We start from the raw sequence: 20,592 nt of genomic DNA, 5'->3' as shown, positions 1-20,592 counted from the left end.
TAGGATTGCTGCAGGGATCACTACATATGGAACCCAGTCTAGCACAAGTTACACAAGCATACGAGCACTAGGCCTGGCGTCAGATCCCACTTTGTGGGAGTTGTGGAGGAACTCGCAGGGTTTGCCAAGCGGGGAACGCGACTGGAGCAAAAAGCATATGTATCCGCTCCCTGGAGGGGAGTGGCGCAGCAAGCCGACACTAGAGCGCGAACTTCGGTGTTACCGGCTGGTTGAAGCGAGCACACAGGAAGAAACCGGCTCAACACGTAGGCTATAAAACCTAGCGAACGTCGGTGTCACCCAGCCCGCATCTCAGATGTCTGTCAGCGAGGCGCCGTGTGCCAGCGCCCAGGAAGAAGTGACACCCCTAGTGGAGTGGGCTTTCAACCCAGGCGGGCAGGGCACGCCTTGGGCATCATAAGCCAACTTGGGCATCCACTATCCAGTGGGCCAACCTCTGCTTGGAGACAGCATTCCCTTTCTGCTGGCCACCGTAACAGAAGAAGAGCTGATCTGAGGTCCTGAGGCTTTGCTTTCTGTCCACATAAATATGCCGAGCACGAACGGGACAGAGAAAAGCCAGGGCTGGGTCTGCCTCCTCCGAAGGCAGCACTTGCAGGTTCTCTACCTGGTCCCGGAAGGGAGTGGTAAGAACCTTAGGCCGGGGTATCCAGGGCAGGGTCTCAGGATCACGTGAGAGTTATCCGGGCCGAATTCTAGGCACGATTCGTCGACCGAAAATGCATGTAGGTCCCCTCTTGATAGAGGCCAATGCAACCAGGAAAACTGTCTTACAGGACAAGATTTTTAACTCAGCTGATTGCAGAGCCTCAAAGGGTGGTCTCTGAAGTGCCGAAAGGACCAGAGACAAATCCCAAGAGGGTATAGAGAGTGGGCGAGGAAGATACAGTCTCCTCGCTCCCCTCAGGAACCTGACAATCAGGTCGTGCTTCCCCAAAGACTTACCATCAACAGCATCGTGATATAGCGGCAACATACACTTTAAGCGTGGAGGGAGACAGCCTACGCCCCAATCCTTCTTTCAGGAAGGAAAGCACTGCTCTGATCGAGCAAGATCTGGGGTTCTCTCATGAGAGGAGCACCAGTCAATGAAGAGGTGCCTCGTATAGGGGGCTCTAGCGGAAGTGATGAAGACCCCGGGGCCAGCTCAGTCAGGGAATAGAACAACTGGCACCTTGCTACACTATGTAGTCTACTGTAGGCGTTTTTTTTTAATAAAAAAAAACGAAAAAAAGAGATTTCAGCTTGATTTTTCGTTTTTTGTTTAATGTATCAAAAACGAATAAATGACTTCAAAATCCGTTTTGCACATGTGGGCGGTCATGAGACGCCCCTTTCAGCCGATTGGTCAAGCAAATCTGAGTCTGTGAAGTCATCAGTAATTCCTGACTTTTCAACAAAATAATAGTCTATGGCCCTGCGTACCGCTTGTACAGGGCTGTGCAACTTAACGTGCTGCATAGACCGCGCAGAGCAGGTGAAGCACAGACCATGTTCTGTGAAGTGTAAAGGCACACTCTTAGGAAAAAGGGGTCCATTGGGGTTCTATGTATGAAGCATAGAGTTCTTTACTCAACCCCAAATAACCTTTTATGATAAAAAGGTTCTATAATGACGAGAAAGAACCCTTTTTGCACAATGGTTCTTTAGGCTATATTACATTATTATGCAACATTTTGTAGTTGTAATTAAATTAGCCTATTGTTTATTAAACTGTTGTAGTAACTTAATATCACATTTTAATCATGCTGATTTTTGGAGGAGAAAAACTGAAATGGCACTCTTCGTGTGACATTGATTAATACATAAGTAATATGGTAAATGGACTGCATTTATATAAATAATAAATAACACATTGATTAATACATATTGATAATACATAAAATGATATAAATATACATCTTCTAACCCCCATATCTTGAATTTTGTGATCATTCACATGCATTCATAAATACATTTTAGGGTCTTGATGTTTGTCAATAATATGAAAAATGTAACCTGGAAGGACAAAACAAATGATAATGAATGAACCAAAAGGTTCATATAGAACCTTTTTCATGGTTACAAAGAACCCTAAAGGGTTCTTATTATTGAGCACTTAAAAAGGGTTCTGTATAGACCCTTTTAGGGGTTCCAAATACATAGCGCTGATAGAACCTTTTCTTCTAAGAGTGTAGCAGTCATAATAACTCTTCTTTTAGACAATACGCGTTTTGGACAAGGGGTGGCCACTGCAAATAGGCTAATGCAAAACTGCTGATGGTGGGTACCGATGATGGTAATAACTAATCATAGCCGCGAGAGTGAGATGATTGACAGGACGAGGAGATAGCCTAACATGTGTTAGTTAAAAAAATATTTGTTTGTTTAATACAAGTGAGTTTGTATTTGAAAACAACAACAACAACAAAAAAGAAACAATCAAATAACGGTGTGAACCACAAACTGAGCTGAGCGTTCATTTAAAGGGACATTTCCAAATATATTTTATTTATTTGTTATATTCAGTGTTGGGCAAGTTGCTTTACAAAAGTAATTATGCTACTTAAAATTACTAGTTACTACTTCCAAAAATGTTATGTGAAACATAACATTTTCACAATTTTCACTTAACATTTGTACATAATTTTTCCTGTTCGCATGAGGAAAGTCAGGTATAGATTCGGAAGCACAAGGTACTGTACATACAACAATGCAACAATAATAAAACAATGCATTCCCATTTTTACTTTTGATACTTGTACTTTTAAAAATTAGTACTTTAATATTTAGTACTTAGTAAAAATTGGTCTTTACAACTTTCTTTCTTTCACTTGTAACTGAGTAATATTTCACCTGTATCTGCACTTTCACTCAAGTAAGGAAGTTATATACTTTGTCCACCTCTGTCTATTTAGCACCTTGTTAGAGAAGTAGACTCTGTCAGTTTAAATCTAGACTAAAAACGAATCTCTTTAACCTAGCATACACAGAACATTATTAATTTCTATAAGTCAAATCAGTTAAATGATTGTAGGCTGCATAAACTAGTCAGCCGGATCCAGATTGTGGACCTGCGCCTATGACCACAACGCATGATGTAATCAGCCGGACCCGAAATGTATCCAGATCGATGGAGGGCCTGCGACCACAGCGCATCCCTGAAGTGTCAGTAGAGATTCAACCCTCCCCTGTGAAGGCCTCATCTATACGACAGCCAGTGGTACTGATCCTCAACAACCCTGTCTCCATACCAGTGTCACGGCATGATGACTCAAATCTTTAACCAGCATGGAACTGGATAAATATTCTGACTTTTCCGATTTGATTTCTGACCTGCTGCCTGAATAATAATCATAGACTGTTCGTTTGTTGGCCATTAAGAGGAGGACTAGCCCCCTGACTGACCTTTTTTCCCAACAAGGTTTTTTCTTCATTCTGTCACCTGCTTCTGTCACTCCACTTAAGCTAGAATATGACAATATTCTCTTCTTGATCTGTTGTAACTGAAACAAACTTTGTTGCATTCGTTTCCTGTTATAGCTATCACTATAAGCTATCACTGTAAGCTGCTTTGAAACCATCTATAGGCCTATTGTAAAAGGCCAGCCCGGTCTCATCCCAAAGCGCCATATAGGACGCTTTTGCAAAAGCGTAAATATCCAACGCACATGGCACTAAATAATGGTGACTTGACTTAGGCTGTACATAGGAACAAGGGAATAATTAATTTACAAATTATTCGCATTTATCTTCGTCCCACAATCAAGTTTGACCTTTGGACGTGAGTTTAGTCACCTCAACGAGTGCACAAATGAGACAAACCTCACAAAAGAACAAAATTGTGTTCAAGTTTAATGCGCAAACTTAAAGTTGAACATTGATTATTTATTTACGTATTTATTTAATATATTTAACTTGTAGGCCTAATAGTTACATGTAGGCTACGCATAACTATAGGGAAAAAATAATAAAGAATCAAATGGGAAGATAGCGCGCGCCCACGGCACGTCCGCCTTCACGAGCATACGCTTGTGAGAGAGCGTGTGAGAGAGAGAGAGAGAGAGAGAGAGAGAGAGAGAGAGAGAGAGAGAGAGAGAGGAGAGAGAGAGAGAGAGAGATCAGTTGAGTCTCGTCACGGAGATCTTCAGTCAATGACAGCGCTCACATTCTCCTCTTGAAGGTGACGCAAAAGGGATTATTACAGCGGTTATTCGGTATTTTTCTGTCGTTGTGTTTATCCGAGTGTAGTGTGTTGACACCTTTATCTATATTGATGCAGATGCTTGTGCTGGTCTGTGTGTGCGCGCTGCTGATCGCCGGGGCTTCTGCCCGCAACGACAACGGCAATTTTTTGGACGACAAATGGTTGACCGGGAGATGGGACAAATTCAGAGATGTGAGTGCTGCTCTGCTTCCTAACAGTAGCTCATTTGCCAAGTCTAGTGACCTGCCTACATAGGCTATGGCATTTTTGGATATCATAAGCGCGTTTGAATCCATGTTGACTAGCTAGGCAGCTCACTCGGTTTTGAGACACAGCATGCAATTTGGGACTGAAAGATGCTAAATGTTTTGGAAGAAGCCGCATGAGATTTCATAATTCGCCTTTCACAAATCCTCCGTGTGGTTTTAATACAGTATAGGCTGTTTTACGGAAGACAGTCGCCAATCAATTAGACTCAGTGCGTCACTTCTGCGCCGTTAAGTGGGCTTTGGTACGGCTATTTTAACCATCCACTGGCTAATACACTTAAGATGAGATCTGAACTATATTAACTTCGTGTCTGTCAGGCTGAGCACTAAATACACAGAGCAAAAATGAGAGTATCTCACAATCTCACAAATAAGTAATCTTTCACCTGCGGATGTTGCGATTCTTGATGCGTTTGCGCGTGCGTGCATATAGCCTACTGTGTTTTAACCTGGGTACAAGCCTACCCCAAGGAGAGCTAAACCTGGTTTCAGTGGTTACTATGGAAGATATTGCTTTGTTAAACCTATAAAATTATTTCTTATTTAAAATGTTATAAATGTTAGGACTGTCAACTCTTTTATTATTATTAAACTCAGAACCACATGATTGTGATACTGATTTGTAAAAGAATTAAACAAGAAGTTGGTATAGAGTAACTTTTCAGGCATAAAAATAGGATGGTTAGCTTGTATGTTTTTTCAACAAAAATAGTTCCAAAAGAAGGCAAAGGCATCAAGACTGAAAGTCATGTGATTTCTGCTCCACACTCAGTGCGTTCTGTAATCACTTGGCACCGTTTTTCTTTTTCCCCCTCTCCCTGCACACTTGTAAGAACACCTTAGAACAAGAAAATCTGCTCTGTCTTTAAATGCCGCTTGGCTAATTAAATTCAATACTGGGCCTAACAATTGTGTAAACAACTAAATTATATTCTGTGTGATAGGATGTAGCCTAGATGGAACTAATTTCTGGTTTAGTGTCGATTAAAACATGAGACAAAACAGACTGGGAAACATTGAATTGGATCAAGAAAATCTCCTCTGACCAGGTTTTAGAATTCAATAAATAAACAGTTTTTTCTCCCCAAAGAATCTTAACTAAATCACTGTGATATTGTTAGCACAAAGTCATTAAAACAGGAAGAAAACCTCAAAAATAGAGACACATAGAACAATATAAATATTGAATAAATACAATAAGTATTTTTTTAAATACAGTTTTTATACAGTTACTGGCAAACCAAAAGTGATAGCTCTTGGAAGCCCTTATAGCTTGTCTGAATTCACATAAACATCAAAACAACAATCAAAATGTGTCAAGGTAAATAACAAGGTCCTTTATAAACAGGATGTTAATTGACAGTCTACACTTAGTGTAATGAAATCATCTGGACCAGAGGACTTCCATTTCCTCCTGCATGTGTGTCTATTTGTGGTAATGATGTTTATGTAAGGGATGTAGTTAAGACAGTCACGTGGGTGGCATAGGTCTCCCACATAGGGCATGACAACTTCTCTACCTGATTATACAATCTCTCTCTCTATCCACACACCATCATTTCAGCCAAATATTTAGATGTAGCTACTTAATGGGAACACCAGTAAAACAAACACTAGCAGAATCAATAACACCAATGAAACTAAGTGTGTGAGTATCTCAATATCAAGAACATCGAGGCCACACACACTTTAACCAAACAATCATTAAGAACATGAAAACAATGAAGGAAATATTATGCATTTTAATATCTGAGATTCCTATGACAACATCTTATTGTGCAATAAATGCCCCTTGTTTAATTCAGCCAATAAATATTGTTATTGTTCAACAAATTATAATGAATGTGTCTCTGAAGAAGACAACCTTTTGCACAGCAAAGATATTACTGTATGTTCAATAGTTTTAGATGGACTTCACGGACCTCAACAATTATAACAAAAAAGCTGGATGACAATCAGCAAACCTCATTAAGAAAAACGAGTTATTGACATCACCACACAGTAAAAAAAAGCCAAGAAGCATTTAAAGAATAATCCTATAACAGCAAACATTAATTAATGCTGTATTGCATGCTGGACACTAGCAAACCCTTAACAAACCTGCACCATTGTTCAATATTAAACTTTTTATTCATGTAACTCTAAGACAAGTTTACAGAGAATTTTGTGTTATACTGACAAATCCATTGAATTATATGTTTTATTCTGTGACACAAAAAGCCACATATGCTGGATAAAACTTAATTCCCTTTTTTTATTTTACAGTCCATGCACACTTCCACTCTGTACCCATACTGAAAACTCCCTCTCAATTGCCCTCTCTTGCTTCTTTTCTTTCCAGCTTCACAGCTGAAGGCACATTAAAGATTGCTTAGATGCTCCATGTGACAATTCAGGCCATCAGTAAAGAGAAAGTGATTTATGCAGATTAGTTGTTCATCAAACACGGCTTCCACAAGATTTTTTTCCTATAATCAACTGACCCTTACAGCAAAGCAATTACTGAAAGACTCTGAGCCCTAAAATCACAGAACCCCAATCACATTTAAGCTTTGAGACACTGCACTTGTACTGGAAGCACAGGCTGTCAAGCTTTTGTTTGGTGAAGTGCGTGTATTGTGACTTTGTGAGATTGACAGGCTGAAAATGGCCATCAGTGATCCCCCTGCAGTGTCAAACATCTTCTGTCTCTCTCGCGCACCACACACACACACACACACACACACACACTCTCTCTTGAATTCTCTGTCAGCTTTGCTTTAGTGACATTTTTAACGCTCTATCAACTTCAGGCTAATGCTGCCAGAGGAGGTAAGAAAAGAGTATGGAGAATTTTATGACTTTGTGAGAGGCTTGAATGAGAAACATAGCCAATCTACAATCATGTGTTTGACTTCGGTATAAAGGACAGATCTGGAAACTACCATAGTGACAGGAAGGACTAGATCTCACAAAAAGGAAAAGCTGCAGTGTGTAACATTTCAAGAAAATAGAAAAATGGCATGTTTCATATGTTTACATGCTAATTTCCGTCAATCCGAACGTATCCAAACTGATTTCAGATTCTGAAAGTTCTGCTTATATTAACTGTAAATTTTAACCTTATAAAAAAATAGTATGTTAACCCTAAAAAAAAAAATAGTATGTTAACCTCCGTTTTCAATTACTGGCCAGTTTGCAAGTTGTAAAAAAAAAACATACCGGGTATGCCAATTTGTAAGACGTACACATACGGCACTGCACATGCAAGGTATTTTTAAATCAGAAAAATGTGACTCAGTCAGACCAAGTGAGGCGAGCACTAATGGATTATTTGATTGCATATTAACTTAGCTAGAAATGACAAAATATAAGCCTCAGTTACTGATATACCTCTACTGACAAAGTTTGTCAATAACATTTCCAGTAAACCAAGATTTGAACTTCAAACTTTTTGTGACTTCAAACACAAAAATGAATAGTTTACTTAAAAACTATATTTTTATATGTGGAACATAAAATCTTCAAATAATCTTTACACATTCCCATACAACACTCTATAGTGACTGCATCTATCAAGCACTAAAATTTACCAAAAAACGTTGTTATGTGCCACTGGAAAAACATCTTCAAACAAGTTTGAAACACCATAATGGTGAGGTGTTATATTTACTAATATATTACAAAAATCTAATAATAATAATAATCTCAATCTATTGTTGTTATTGATGACCATACAATTTCTGAAATGTCTGAAATCACAAAAATGAATCCTGGTTAAGGGTGGGGGTGCTCTGAGTATAGAGTCAAAAAGGCTGAGAACCACTGCTTTAAAGGTGCCATGTGTAAGAATTGAAGTTAAACTATCTAAAAAATGAGCTACACGCATCAAAAGAATGAGAAGAAATAAGGTTGATGATGTCATTAAAAAAATGACAAGTTATAGTGCTGCAGAGATATTAACCTGAATTAGCATATGCTAAATTACTAGCCCCGGCCCGGCAGGTGTCATAATACCAGTTTCGGCCATGGGAGGCGGTATGCGGGCGGGCAACATAACCACCAGCCAAACTGCAATACACGAGTAACTCGCATGGCTTGTTGTGGGTGTACTTGAACCTGATGTCAATCGTGTGGAAAGTACAGCCCACTACTACATTTCAGTTCAGGGAAGAGTTGAGGAAAAAATGATTGGTCGATATTATGCATGAGGAATACATTTTGGTAAGTTGTAGTATACTGTATCTTTCAACAGTGTTTGTGTGCTTGTACCATTAGCTAGTAGAGATGATCGGTTCACGTGCGCTAGGGATCTGTCGTGTAACATTTACAGTAGAAGCGCCAAAACGGTATTTATTGTTTGAATTGTGTAATAAAATTGACAGAATCTGAGAGCTGAGATTTTTTTGTATATCATAATAACTAACTAGAAGGCCTTTATAATTTAGTGTTGAGATGTTGTTCATTGAGTCTCTAATCTCTAAAAATCTCCAAATGCTCCACGTTAAACTGCGGTCTTCCAACCTTTTACTATCGTGTCAATTAGTTTGATTAATATTCGAGAGGAAGAGAGAGCAAAACAGCGCTCGCTCGTGTTGTTTGAAGACGTGAGAGTGCGCGCGCAGCCGCGGCACAACTCACTTTCTGGAGGTATTCTGCCCCCATTTGATATGGAATATGGAGTATGATTTGATTTGACAGATAGCACCTTTAAAGGAAGCAATACAACGATTTATTCATTTGCAGGACTGTTGATCAATTTTGAATGGTGCAATAAAAATGTCGTCCTGGGAAATCACTATTACATCTTCCCCAGCCACAAAGACATTACCAATATTATTGCGAAATGACAATACAATATCACAGAGAATGAAAATGTAATTTACAGATATTACACTTAGGTCAAATGACCATTTGCATTTCATCCATTTGGTAGTGTTCCTAACTCTGAATTCCACTATGGTTTCATAAGCTACTAACATAAGAGATTGTGTCAAAGAATATAGATTAATTTAAGATAACTAATTCATACTCTGTACTCTGAACTGTGTCTCTTTATTTCTCCCTTTCATCCTTGCAGTTTTGTCTCTGTGCATATTGCTCTGTTCTCTCATTCACCCTCTTTTCTTTGTCCTCTTAATGGAATGGAGGTTGGCAGTCTGCTCCAGGCCTTGAGCTAATGGAGAGAGAGAGGAGGAATTATGCCATGTTTATGAAAATACCCCTTAGGACAATCAATGTGGACACACAAACACAGGCAAACTTGTGTCTGAGTGATGTTAAAACTGTATATTCATTCTCCCTCAGCAAAATCTAACACAGCTGATACTAATCATGAAGCTAACTGAACTTAGCTTGCTTTGTAAGCTTAAGCTGTTGTGTGGCATGACACAATTACAGCCAGTCAGAAGATATTTGATGTTTAATGAAAGCTTTGTGGAATCATTTTGCACCAATGAGATTTTATGGAGGGTGGGGTTATGCAGCTTTTCACACTGATTAAATCTCTCTTTGACATTGATTGCAGGCATAATAATATATTAGCTACATTTTTGTAGCATTAGGGTCATTTTTAAAATCGTAGCTTTGCAGTGATAAACAATAACAAAAGATCCTAGATGTTGAGACAGAGACCCATAGATGGATCGAAATCATGATCACAGGATATTTTAGTCATTTTCTATGATTTCTATGATAAAATTTTTAGTGCTTGAAATAACTAGGGAAAAAAACGTATCCTCATTATAGACTTTTTACACTTAATTTTTTTTAGCATATTTTCAGGTTCTCCAAGACCGCGTTAACCTTGTTTTTACAAATTAAAATAAGAAATTTACATTTAGTTTTTTTTTTAATGCTTGTTATGTATATTTATTAATATGCCTAAATTTAAACCAACTTGTGGCCTCCTTGGAAGTGCGCGAAGGCCTCATGGGCCCCGAATCCCAACCCTTTTTGTTAGATACTTTTTTGTTAGCTTGTGGTTAGAAGATAACTTTTTCAAATGAGTAGCTCAACTATACTCTAAAATAGTTCTCTATAGTTAATAGCCAACGAAACATAGAAGCTACAATTTCAAATTAGCTTCAACTGTCTAATGACCACAGTCTTCAGCCACTATGGGAGTCGCTCAAATCGGTTCTCATTTGCATAAAGCATTGTCAACAACAGTCGCTGTCACTCATCTTGCCGGAAATCGTCAACTCTCTTTAAACATTAATGACTTCAGGCCGCTTTGTCACTGTAAATTGCTGTCAGTTTGAAAGCTCCTGAAGAGTTCGCTTGTAGCATCTGGTGTTAGAGTGGCATAGACTTACTCTGTTCTGATTGTATGTAGCTTTATGGTTGCATGTGCCTGTTTTCGGTTCCGTTGTGAATCCGTATGCGGTTAAAGACTGGACAGAGAGTGGGGGTTGGGGGGGGGGGGGGGCAGAGAGTCATAAAGAATGAATGATGTCAGAAGGGTGAGATGCTTCCGGCACTTTCTGCATGAGAGAACAGCCGCCTTACTGTCATGCTGGCCGCCCTCACACACACACACACACACACACACACACACACACACACACAGCCCTGCTCCTCAATATGCTAAATATTGATATATGCTCAATATGCGTTGTGCGTCTCTTAGTATTAACAGATTAATGTTGTTGTGCTGTTTCTTTATTAGTTATTCATTTAACATATGCTTGAAAGCCTGATAATACCCAAGGAAATCCTTGATTATATGATTATAGTGGAACTAAACATGATTTATTTTGCTCAGACTATGGTAATCTGTTTGTGTATGTGTGTTTGAAGCATTGGAACTGTGGTGACAGCGAGTTTATTTAAAAGAAATATATTATTGCACACTATAATTATTCACTATAGATTTAGATGCATTTACAATAGAATATAATGGGCAAGACAAGACAAACAGACATAAGGCAAACAGACTCTGGGTTACAGGTAAATACAGAAGTCTGAATGGGAATTCAATAAGATGAGATGGGAGTGTTATTTTAAAATCTTCTCGTACCAACTGCTAAGTGTTATTTAAAATGTGCTGCTTATAAATTTCGGTCATGATAGTATTACATTTCTTTCTTTGTGAGAAGAATTACACTTTAGCATACTTTTAAAATGAGAATTTATTTTGGAAATAATGTATTTTAAAAAAAAAAAACTTAATTGGGAACTGATTGTAATGTTTTCATACACTTAATTGCATGTTAATTGCAATTAAATGAAAATGTATTGTTTTAAATGTATATTAAATGCAATTAGCTGAACTTTAGTATGCTTGATTTAAGCACATCTTTAGGCTATATTTCATTTAGTATTTATTTGAAATTTTTAATTTAATTTTTTTAATTTAAATTTTTAATTTAGTATTTATTTCAAATTACTTGCATGTCATGCAGTTAAATCTATGTGTAATTACACATTTGTAATTAAAATGAAGTTGCAGTTTAGGACATTTAAAACATGAATATTTGAATGTTGAATAACAGTTAAACTGATAAATCAAGTACAAGTATGTTATATAATATGTTTGTCAACACATCAAAATAAGTATTGCACTTTAATATTTTACTATTGTACAATGACACAAGTGTTTGTTGCGGTTATCATTTTTCAGAAAGTTATTATTTTAAAATCAGAATAAAATATCTTACAAAATATACTGCACAATGAAATGTGATATGGGAAGTATGCAATAATGTAAGTGGAATAACAACATAAATATTCAACAAAATTATATACAACACAACATAGTATACACAATCATCTAAATAAAACGAAAAGAGGTTATAACTATCATGCTATAAAACAACAGCAGACAGTAATAATATCTGCAATGTGAATCTTGCCTAAATAGTCAAATTGTTAGCAGCAAAAAGTCTGGTGGTGTTATAAGGGCATCTCTAGTAACAGCTCAGAGCTATCATCTTCAATGAGCCTCCTCTCCTGGTCTGCTCTTTGTCTAGATTTAGCAAGCCCACTCCAGTGATTTCAGAGCAGATGTCTACTATGGTTTGGAGGCTGTTCCTGCTCTTGATCGTGAGAGATAGCAGCAGACAATGGAGGAGCACAGATTATTCTCAATATCAGAGCTGTAGAAAGGCTTGATGGCTTAATGGAGCATGCTCCACACAGACACACACACACCAAAGGGAATGAAACATGCATCATTGATACCAATGAGATATTTAGCATACTAAATATTTGGACCATGTTGTGGACCACGGATCTAACGTTACCTTTGACAATATATATTAATGATTCTCTTTTTACAAGTTTGATCTTTTTTTTCCAGTGGTACTGGTGGATTTCCGCGGGAGATTCAAGCATGTCTTTGCGTCATTACGTCACATATAAAGAAGAGTCACTGCTAGTTGGCTATATTGCATGTGAGGATGTTGTAGCTGGAGATTTATAGCCTTTTCTCACAGCACTTGATATAATTAAACTTATCATTTTGATGGCGGATCCAGAAAGGTTCAAACGACAATCCCCAGTGACAACAGATTCACCCGCTGTAAAATGCAAAAGACTTCGTTCGGACTTTGGAGTGGCTACAGAAAAAAAAAAGAGACTGCAAGCGGACCTATGCGAAAACAAGGATACATATCGGAAGGACATGTTGTCATGCAATGCTGATGTTGTCAACATTAACAATTTGAGAACAAAGTATAATTTGCATGGTTTCACGTGATATAATAACTTATAAATGATTGTTAGATTTAATCAGCGTGATTTACTGGAATGTCAGAACACGAAAAAATGTGGATGTTTCTTACTAGATGACATTTTCCAGTGAAAATTATTATGTTGGTCATACTTCCAAAAAATAGTAATCTGTGATTCTGAATGCCAGTATCCACATCGACACAGTTACTGACAGCCTCACAGTCTCCTCAAACATTGTGTTCATCCTTGCTGTGCCGTGTCGAGGGTGTTGAACTACAACTCATGTAAAGTTGATAATTCCGCAAATGACTGCAATTGCAAATTTCGAACAGAGGTGACGACAAAGAGGAAAAACGCCGGACTGCAGCTTTAAAGCATCAGCAGTACAAGCAAGAAAAGAGGACTGCAGCTGACCCGTTCTTTCACACAGTCATGCTATCACATGACTTTCATATAAAGGATCCTTGCAGCATAATGGGGGCTATTCTATTTCTATCCTGTTCTCCCTCACATTATCTATAAACAGTAGGGGTCTGAGAAGAATATAATAATCTATATGAAACGAAAGACAGACAGAAAATCAAGTGCACAAAATCAACTGTATTTGGCTGCTGAAATAGAGGCACAAGCAAGAGGAAAAAGAACAATGAAAGTGTTTACACACAGTGAGGCTGAGAGATATAAAGTTCTTTGTGAGCGGGAAAGAAAGGAAAGGATATTATGAATGACCAACGGAGACGCTGTAATGGATTTCATGTGGTGTTGTTTATCCCAAGATGCATTTGCATGCCACACACACAAACACACACTTAGAGGAAGGAGACAGAGAGAGATATGGAAGTCATCAAAAATGTTTAATTGCAAAAGGACCAAACCATTGCCATGTCATCTGTTTCTTTGTGTGTGTGTGTGTGTGTGTGTGTGTGTGTGTGTGTGTGTGTGTATGTGTGTAACCAATTGGTGCTATCAGTCTTTAGTGTACCTTTAATGGAAACTGACATATTAAAGCTGCAGTCCATTTTTTGGGTTAAAAATGATCCAAAATATATATTTGAGAAAATACATGACCAGCCAGTGTTCAAAACTATCTGCTTGCTATCCTTAGCTCGATACAAAGCGGTAAGCTTGTAATAATGTTTTGAATTATTAAAAACTATTCAAAACGATCTGCTCGCTATCCTTAGCTCGATATAAAGCGGTAAGCTTGTAATAATGTTTTGAATTATTAAAAACTATTCAAAACGATCTGCTTGCTATCCTTAGCTCGATACAAAGCGTTAAGCTTGGAATAATGTTTTTAATTCCAGTGGTACTGGAGGATTTCCGCGGGATTCGAGCATCAGAACTACAGAAAAAAAGAGACTACAACCGGACCCATGCGAAAACAAGGATACATATCTGAAGGACATTACATGTAGTCACGCAATGCTGACGTTGTTAATTAACAATTTGAAAACAAAGTATAATTTGCATGGTTTTTGCTTGATATGATAACTTACAATCGTTTGTTAGATTTAATCAGATTTACTGCAATGTCAGAACCAGAATAAAGGTGGATGTTTCTTACTAGTTCAGATTTCAGTTATTTTTTTCGGTGAAAATTCTTATGTTGGTCATACTTCCAAAAAGAGTAATCTGTGATTCTGAATGGCAGTATCCACACCGGCGGAAACTGACAGCTGCATACTCTCCTCAAACATTGTGTTCTTCCGTGTTGTGCCGTGTCGAGGGTGTTGAAGTACAAAGTTGATAATTCCGCGAATGACTTCAATTGCAGATTTCGAACAGAGATGGCGACAAAGAGGAAAAACGCTGGACTGCAGCTTTAACTTAATTAATCATGAATACAATTGCAGACCAATTTGTGACAGGCAACAAACAGTCCATTATAAACAGACACAATTCCAAGTCATACGTATGCATTTCATTATTATTTCTGTTTATGGCTTATTCTGTTGTTTATGGCATCCATTTTGTGTTGTGTGATCTTTGTGAAAGTGATCTTTGTTTAATGTTCTGTCTAATGTTTATTTGTTTTCTCCACAATGCTTCCTCTACAATCAGGAGGTGGAGGTTTGTATGATTGTGCCTTTGTTTTTCCATTGAAACAGAGTCTTGCTAATCTGCCTGTTTGTCTGCAAGGAAATCCTTCCAAGTTACGTTATGTGCTGTAGTTGCATGATAATATGTGCAACGTACTTTGAATGTAACTGCTTGTGAGTACATGTTGAGCTGAATGTGTAACTACAAGGCAATGTAAATGTGTTATGTATAAAAAAAAAATGTACTTGCGTAGTTCAGAGAGAAAAGATTACTTTATGTACAATGGCATATCAAATTTCAGAAGAGAAAACCAATGCAGACTGTTGATTAATTCTGTTGATCAACTTCTGTTTTAGGAACCAGGAACATGGAGCCCAGCAAAACCATTCGATCAAGGTAGGACTGTTAACCAAAAAGAGCAACATCATAGTGTTTTTCATGTGTTCAGAGTTCAAATCAAAGAAAACTCTAAAGCTAAAGTGTGTCATTTTTTGTTGTTTTAGTAAAATTCTTTGTCCTTACCAGCCAGACTCAGCAACAACTGCTTAACCAATGGCGTGAGTTTAAAGCGTTACTATTTATTTAAACAGTGAAGGATTAATGATTGTTCATTGTTAATAAATTTAAAAAAATGCAAGAAGTCCAAAGTCAGTTATTGCACTTTGTTTATCGCAAAAGTTTTTGGTCTTGTGTGCACAACTTCTTTCTAACATCACTCATTAAGCAGCCTAAAATGCAATTACTAGTTTGAAAGCAACAACCAAATCCACGCTATTTTTAAGCAGTTATTGGAGTAACAAGTTTGTGTGTGTGTGTGTGTGTGTGTGTGTGTGTGTGTGTGTGTGTGTGTGGTATTCCCTTCGACAGTAAAACCTAAAAAAAAAATTACATTGTGGGGGAATTTCGGTCCCCATGAGGAAAACAGTTCATAACTATATGTGTACCAAATGTTTTTTTGAAAATGTTAAAACGCTAAATGCTTTCTGTAAGTTTTAGGGTTAGGAGATTGTACATTATTAAAATCATAATGGCTGCTGAAAATTTGGCTTTTCCATTACTGGAATAAATTACAACATTGTACATATTAAAATATATTAAAGGGGACATATCATGCTAAATCCACTTTTTTAGCCCTTAAATGCATTTTGTTGTATATTTGTAGTGTTTATAAGTACAGGAAAGTTGAAATTATTCTCTTCAGGTGATTTGTTTATATCTTTATATTCTGTTTTGGTCATTTGGTCTGTTTTCTATTTTGCAACCTGTTCCGTTTTTCCGTTTTTTATGACGTATTTTGAACAATTACGTCACAGTATTTGCAGCGGAACTGCCAAATAAAGACATCGACTACCAACACTTTGAGCAATCCGCCATTTTTATTTCTCAGTTAGTGGATAGTTGAGGCAGTATTAGTATTTCTCTTGCTTGAGTCCTTCTGAAATGAACATGATTTTCATAGGTACATTCTTTATATAAAAAAAATGTGCTTATGTAGACGGCTCTGTAATTAAATAATTTTTATAATTAAACTTTCATTTCAGAAATAACATAAACGTCTGTCAAATAATCTGTATAAAAGATTCAACTGTCCTGTGGTATAGGGATACTTTATGAATAGGGTTTGTGCTTATAGGCAGTAAGAACGTCTCAGGTTACAACTGTAACCCTAGCTCTCTGAGAAAGGGAACGAAATGATGCGTCAATGACTCTTTAGGAATGCCCCCAGCATGAATGCATCTGAAGCATCTATGTCAACTAGGGATGCACCGAAACCATCTTCAGAATCGATCCGATACTTTTAAAAAAAGTTTTGAGTATCGACCGATACCGATCCGATACCAGCGCAATTTTTTTTAAACTCTGTGTTGAACTTATAATAACTCTTTTGTGTGTTAAACACAATCTACTTCATACACACACACACAATTTCATTATAAAGATAAACAACAAATCCAAAAAATATATGATCATAATCAATGACAAAAATGCTATTATAAACTAGATTAGTTTATAATACACATTGCTCTTTGTATTGTTGTAAAATACATTCATGAAAAACAAGATAACAAAAATCAAGAAGATACTGTAAATCATTTTAGATATAGCCAAGGCTACTATAAAATTGAGACATGTTTTAAATGTATAGCACATCTGTTTAATGAGGCAGCAACATATGACAGATAGGACAGAACAAGAAAGATAGTGAAAGCTGTGAGACTATTAATAAGCTTTAATTGCGTTGCATTTTGCTGCATTTTGATACGAAAGGCTCCAATACAGTGCGGCACAAAGCGCTTATGCGCATCCCGAGCGCAAAATGATGTGCTTGAAGCAACATGGTGTTACAGCGCGCAGCACGTTGAGTCCATATTGAAAAGTTCAAAGCACAAAGGAAATAGGCTATATATTGATGGACAGTGTATTATACAGTATCTATCTATGCTATAGTTTATTGAGCCTTTTCTTTTAACAGTTTTAAATTTATATTGCTCTGACTATACTCTAGTGTTGTGATCTAACCAACAGTGTCCAACCCCCGGAAGAAAGTAACACGATTAAGTTACAGCAATAAAGTCCAACAAGATAAAGTTGTTTTATGTGAAACCATAGACCTTTATCTACAGATCAAGTATAATAATAATAACATTGAACCACCTTAAAGATAATTTTTCATCGTTGACTGTAACCGAACACGACACGCTGTTTGAACGCTGAATGGAGAATGACAGCCGCAGCGGAGGGAAAAGTTTATGTGAACTTGAATTTAATTACTTAAATATTAATTTCTATCTCACATAATGGCTTCAGAACACTTATAATAGAGTGCACGAAAACTTTATGGTACTTAAGAATGTTTTTTTTTGCCTTTTGTGGGGCATAAAAATAACACAGAATAGTATACGCACAATATCGGATTTGGACCGGCCTCGTCTGATCGATACCCGATCCGGCAAAAATGGCAGTATCGAAGCCGATACCGATCCTGAGTATCGGATCGGTGCATCCCCAATGTCAACTAGTCCAATGGAAAGAATGAATGTCACGGGCGGGTGATGTCATGAGCAGGAAGAGATAAAAGCACATCTGGTGCAACCGGCATTAGCTTCGAAAATTGCAGAAGCAAGTCAATCACAGGGATGCAGGACGTATGGCAGGGTGACGAATCATCTCGTTCCCTTTCTCAGGGAACTAGGGTTACAGTCGTAACCTGAGACATTCCCTTTCGAGGGAACTTGCGATGCATCCATGACACTTTGGGAATGAGAATACCCAAATCTGCAAACTTACAAGTGTCAGCCTGTTGTCAGAACTACACTAAGCACTAAGCACCTGAGACTCTGGGGCAACGTCCATGTCCAGGCTATAAAACCTCACGAATGTGAGCAGTGAGGACCAACCCGCTGTATCAGAAATGTCTTGGAGAGAAACCCCAGATAATAAGGCTTTAGAGGCCACCTCCTACTGGAATGAACAATGACCACCAAAGGGGATGGCTGGTCAGAGGACTCAAGCAAGAGAAATACTAATACTGCCTCAACTATCCACTAACTGTCAGCTTAGAGGCAGGAAGACCTTTCTTGGGTGACCCAAAGCAGACAAATAATTGATTGGATTTTCTCCACAGTGAAGTCCGATGAACATAAGTGTCCAGTGCTCTCACTACACACAAGAGGTTCAGCTTTTCCTGGTCCAAACTAGTAAACAAAGGAGGACAGAAAGCCTGCAGCACAATAGGCTTTGGAATATTGGTCGGCACCATAGGGACGTATCCCTGTTTATGGTATAAGATTGCCTTGACAATCCCGGGTGCAAACTCAAAGCAGGTGGGAGAAACCGAAAGGCCCTGAAGGTCTCCACCTCTTTTGAGGGACAAAATAGCTAGCAGAAAGATGGTCTTAAAAGTAAGACATTTTTCTGAAACCGAATCTAAGGGTTCAGATGGAGACTCAGATGGAGCCCCAGACAGGCCTTCTAGAACTATTGCAAGGTCCCAAGCCAGCACCCTAGTGCGAGTTGCAGGCCTCAGCCTCAAGATGCCACCAAGGAAACGAGTGATCAGGTGGTCTCGACCCAAAGATGTACTACCCACTGGGGCATGGAAAGCCGCAATGGCCACCACGTAGATCTTAAAGGAGAACTCTGGTGCAAAATGAGCCTTTGGTCTAATAAAACATTGGTACCTAGTCAACCGTTCTCTGAGATTTGTTTTCATGATAATCGAATGTAAAGAGTTTTATCTCTAAAAACTGTTTAATGTATAATGCTAGTACTGGGGGCATTTACAAAGTAAAAAGAAATCACTAGTTTATACCACTAACAAGGATCAAAATAGCCCCACACTAACACAGTAACATAATGAGCGTCCATACATGCAAAACGCAGCATTGAGAACTTTGTAAGTGTACAGATCGTTTAATTAGAAGATACTTTATAAAGACAGTTGACTTTGTGTATACAGTCGGCGCCATCTTTGAAAAACAGTCACGACAAATCAAACCACGAACAACGTGCTGAGTGATCTGAACTGTATGAAGTTCAGCGAAATTCTGAACTGTATGAACAGCGTTTGGGGATCGATTTATCGAGACTATTTTCTAAGATGGCTCCTGTCTATTTTTTGATCAGACTAAAATAAACTGGTAGGCTAAAATATAAAAAAATATTCTTCTAATCTAAACACCTTTTGAAGTCTTTATAGCCCTGAGGCTGCGTTTCAGATGAGATGACTATGTAGGTTAGTGTCCTCTCGACGTGGCCACAATTTTGCTGCACAACTTGCCATGTTGAGATGAGAACATCTCAACTTTTCAGAATGCCGCAAGCTCACCGCAGTTCATGGAAAGCCCTCAGCACAGTTCATGGTTGCATAGCAACGACAGATGCAAGTGCTTTTGGAAAGAAGGAGAGCGGTGCAGCCGCACTTTCCAGGCGTTTTTAGACGCGATATGTGAATGGCCCCTTACACAGTACCTGCATTTGTGACACTTCTTCTCTATTGAAGCCAAAAGACTTGGGATGTCTGAAATTAAATAAAGTCATTTATCGCACCTCTCTGCGATACAGATAATCTTTCGATACATCGTGCAACCCAACTACCATGGTATGAAGGCAGGCTCCGGCTTGACCTGCTGCCTTATATGCTTTGCCCACTAAATTGTCTTTAATGGCTAAGTGGGCAAAAAAACAGAACACATTTAGCAAAATATGCCATAACCATCAACAAATTATTTAAAAAATAAATAAATCCATGTACACGACATTTAGAGAAAGAGATAGTAAAATAAATACAACACATGGTTGCTATGGAAACACTGACGCACATTGTGATCTCCGTAGCTCTCACACTTGTCGTATTAATGACTTTTACGCGAAAACGTAAGGTGATGTGCTTCTCACGGTGGTGATTATTATTAGTCT

The 20,592-nt window shown here is 38.0% G+C and overlaps 1 protein-coding gene across 2 annotated transcripts in view; it reads left to right on the top strand.

Annotated features, from left to right (window-relative positions):
• Positions 1–4,090: 4,090 nt before the first annotated feature.
• spock3 (SPARC (osteonectin), cwcv and kazal like domains proteoglycan 3) overlaps positions 4,091–20,592 on the top strand; it is a 47,399-nt gene continuing 30,897 nt past the window's right edge. Inside the window, exons 1-3 of one of the 2 annotated variants that reach the window (XM_039692622.2) lie at positions 4,091–4,183; positions 4,283–4,399; positions 15,531–15,570. In XM_039692622.2, coding sequence (XP_039548556.2) covers positions 4,283–4,399; positions 15,531–15,570 — 157 coding nt within the window. In that variant the 5' untranslated portion in view covers positions 4,091–4,183. Of the gene's footprint in view, positions 4,184–4,276; positions 4,400–15,530; positions 15,571–20,592 lie in introns of those variants that run through there. The other variant, XM_039692613.2, reaches the window with a different exon arrangement.

The sequence above is a fragment of the Pimephales promelas genome, chromosome 6, assembly GCF_988280905.1.
Source record: "Pimephales promelas chromosome 6, fPimPro1.hap1.1, whole genome shotgun sequence".
In the NCBI taxonomy this organism is placed as follows: domain Eukaryota; kingdom Metazoa; phylum Chordata; class Actinopteri; order Cypriniformes; family Leuciscidae; genus Pimephales; species Pimephales promelas.
The sequence above is the reverse complement of the archived record's forward strand: the minus strand, read 5'-3'. Positions and strand labels throughout refer to the sequence as shown.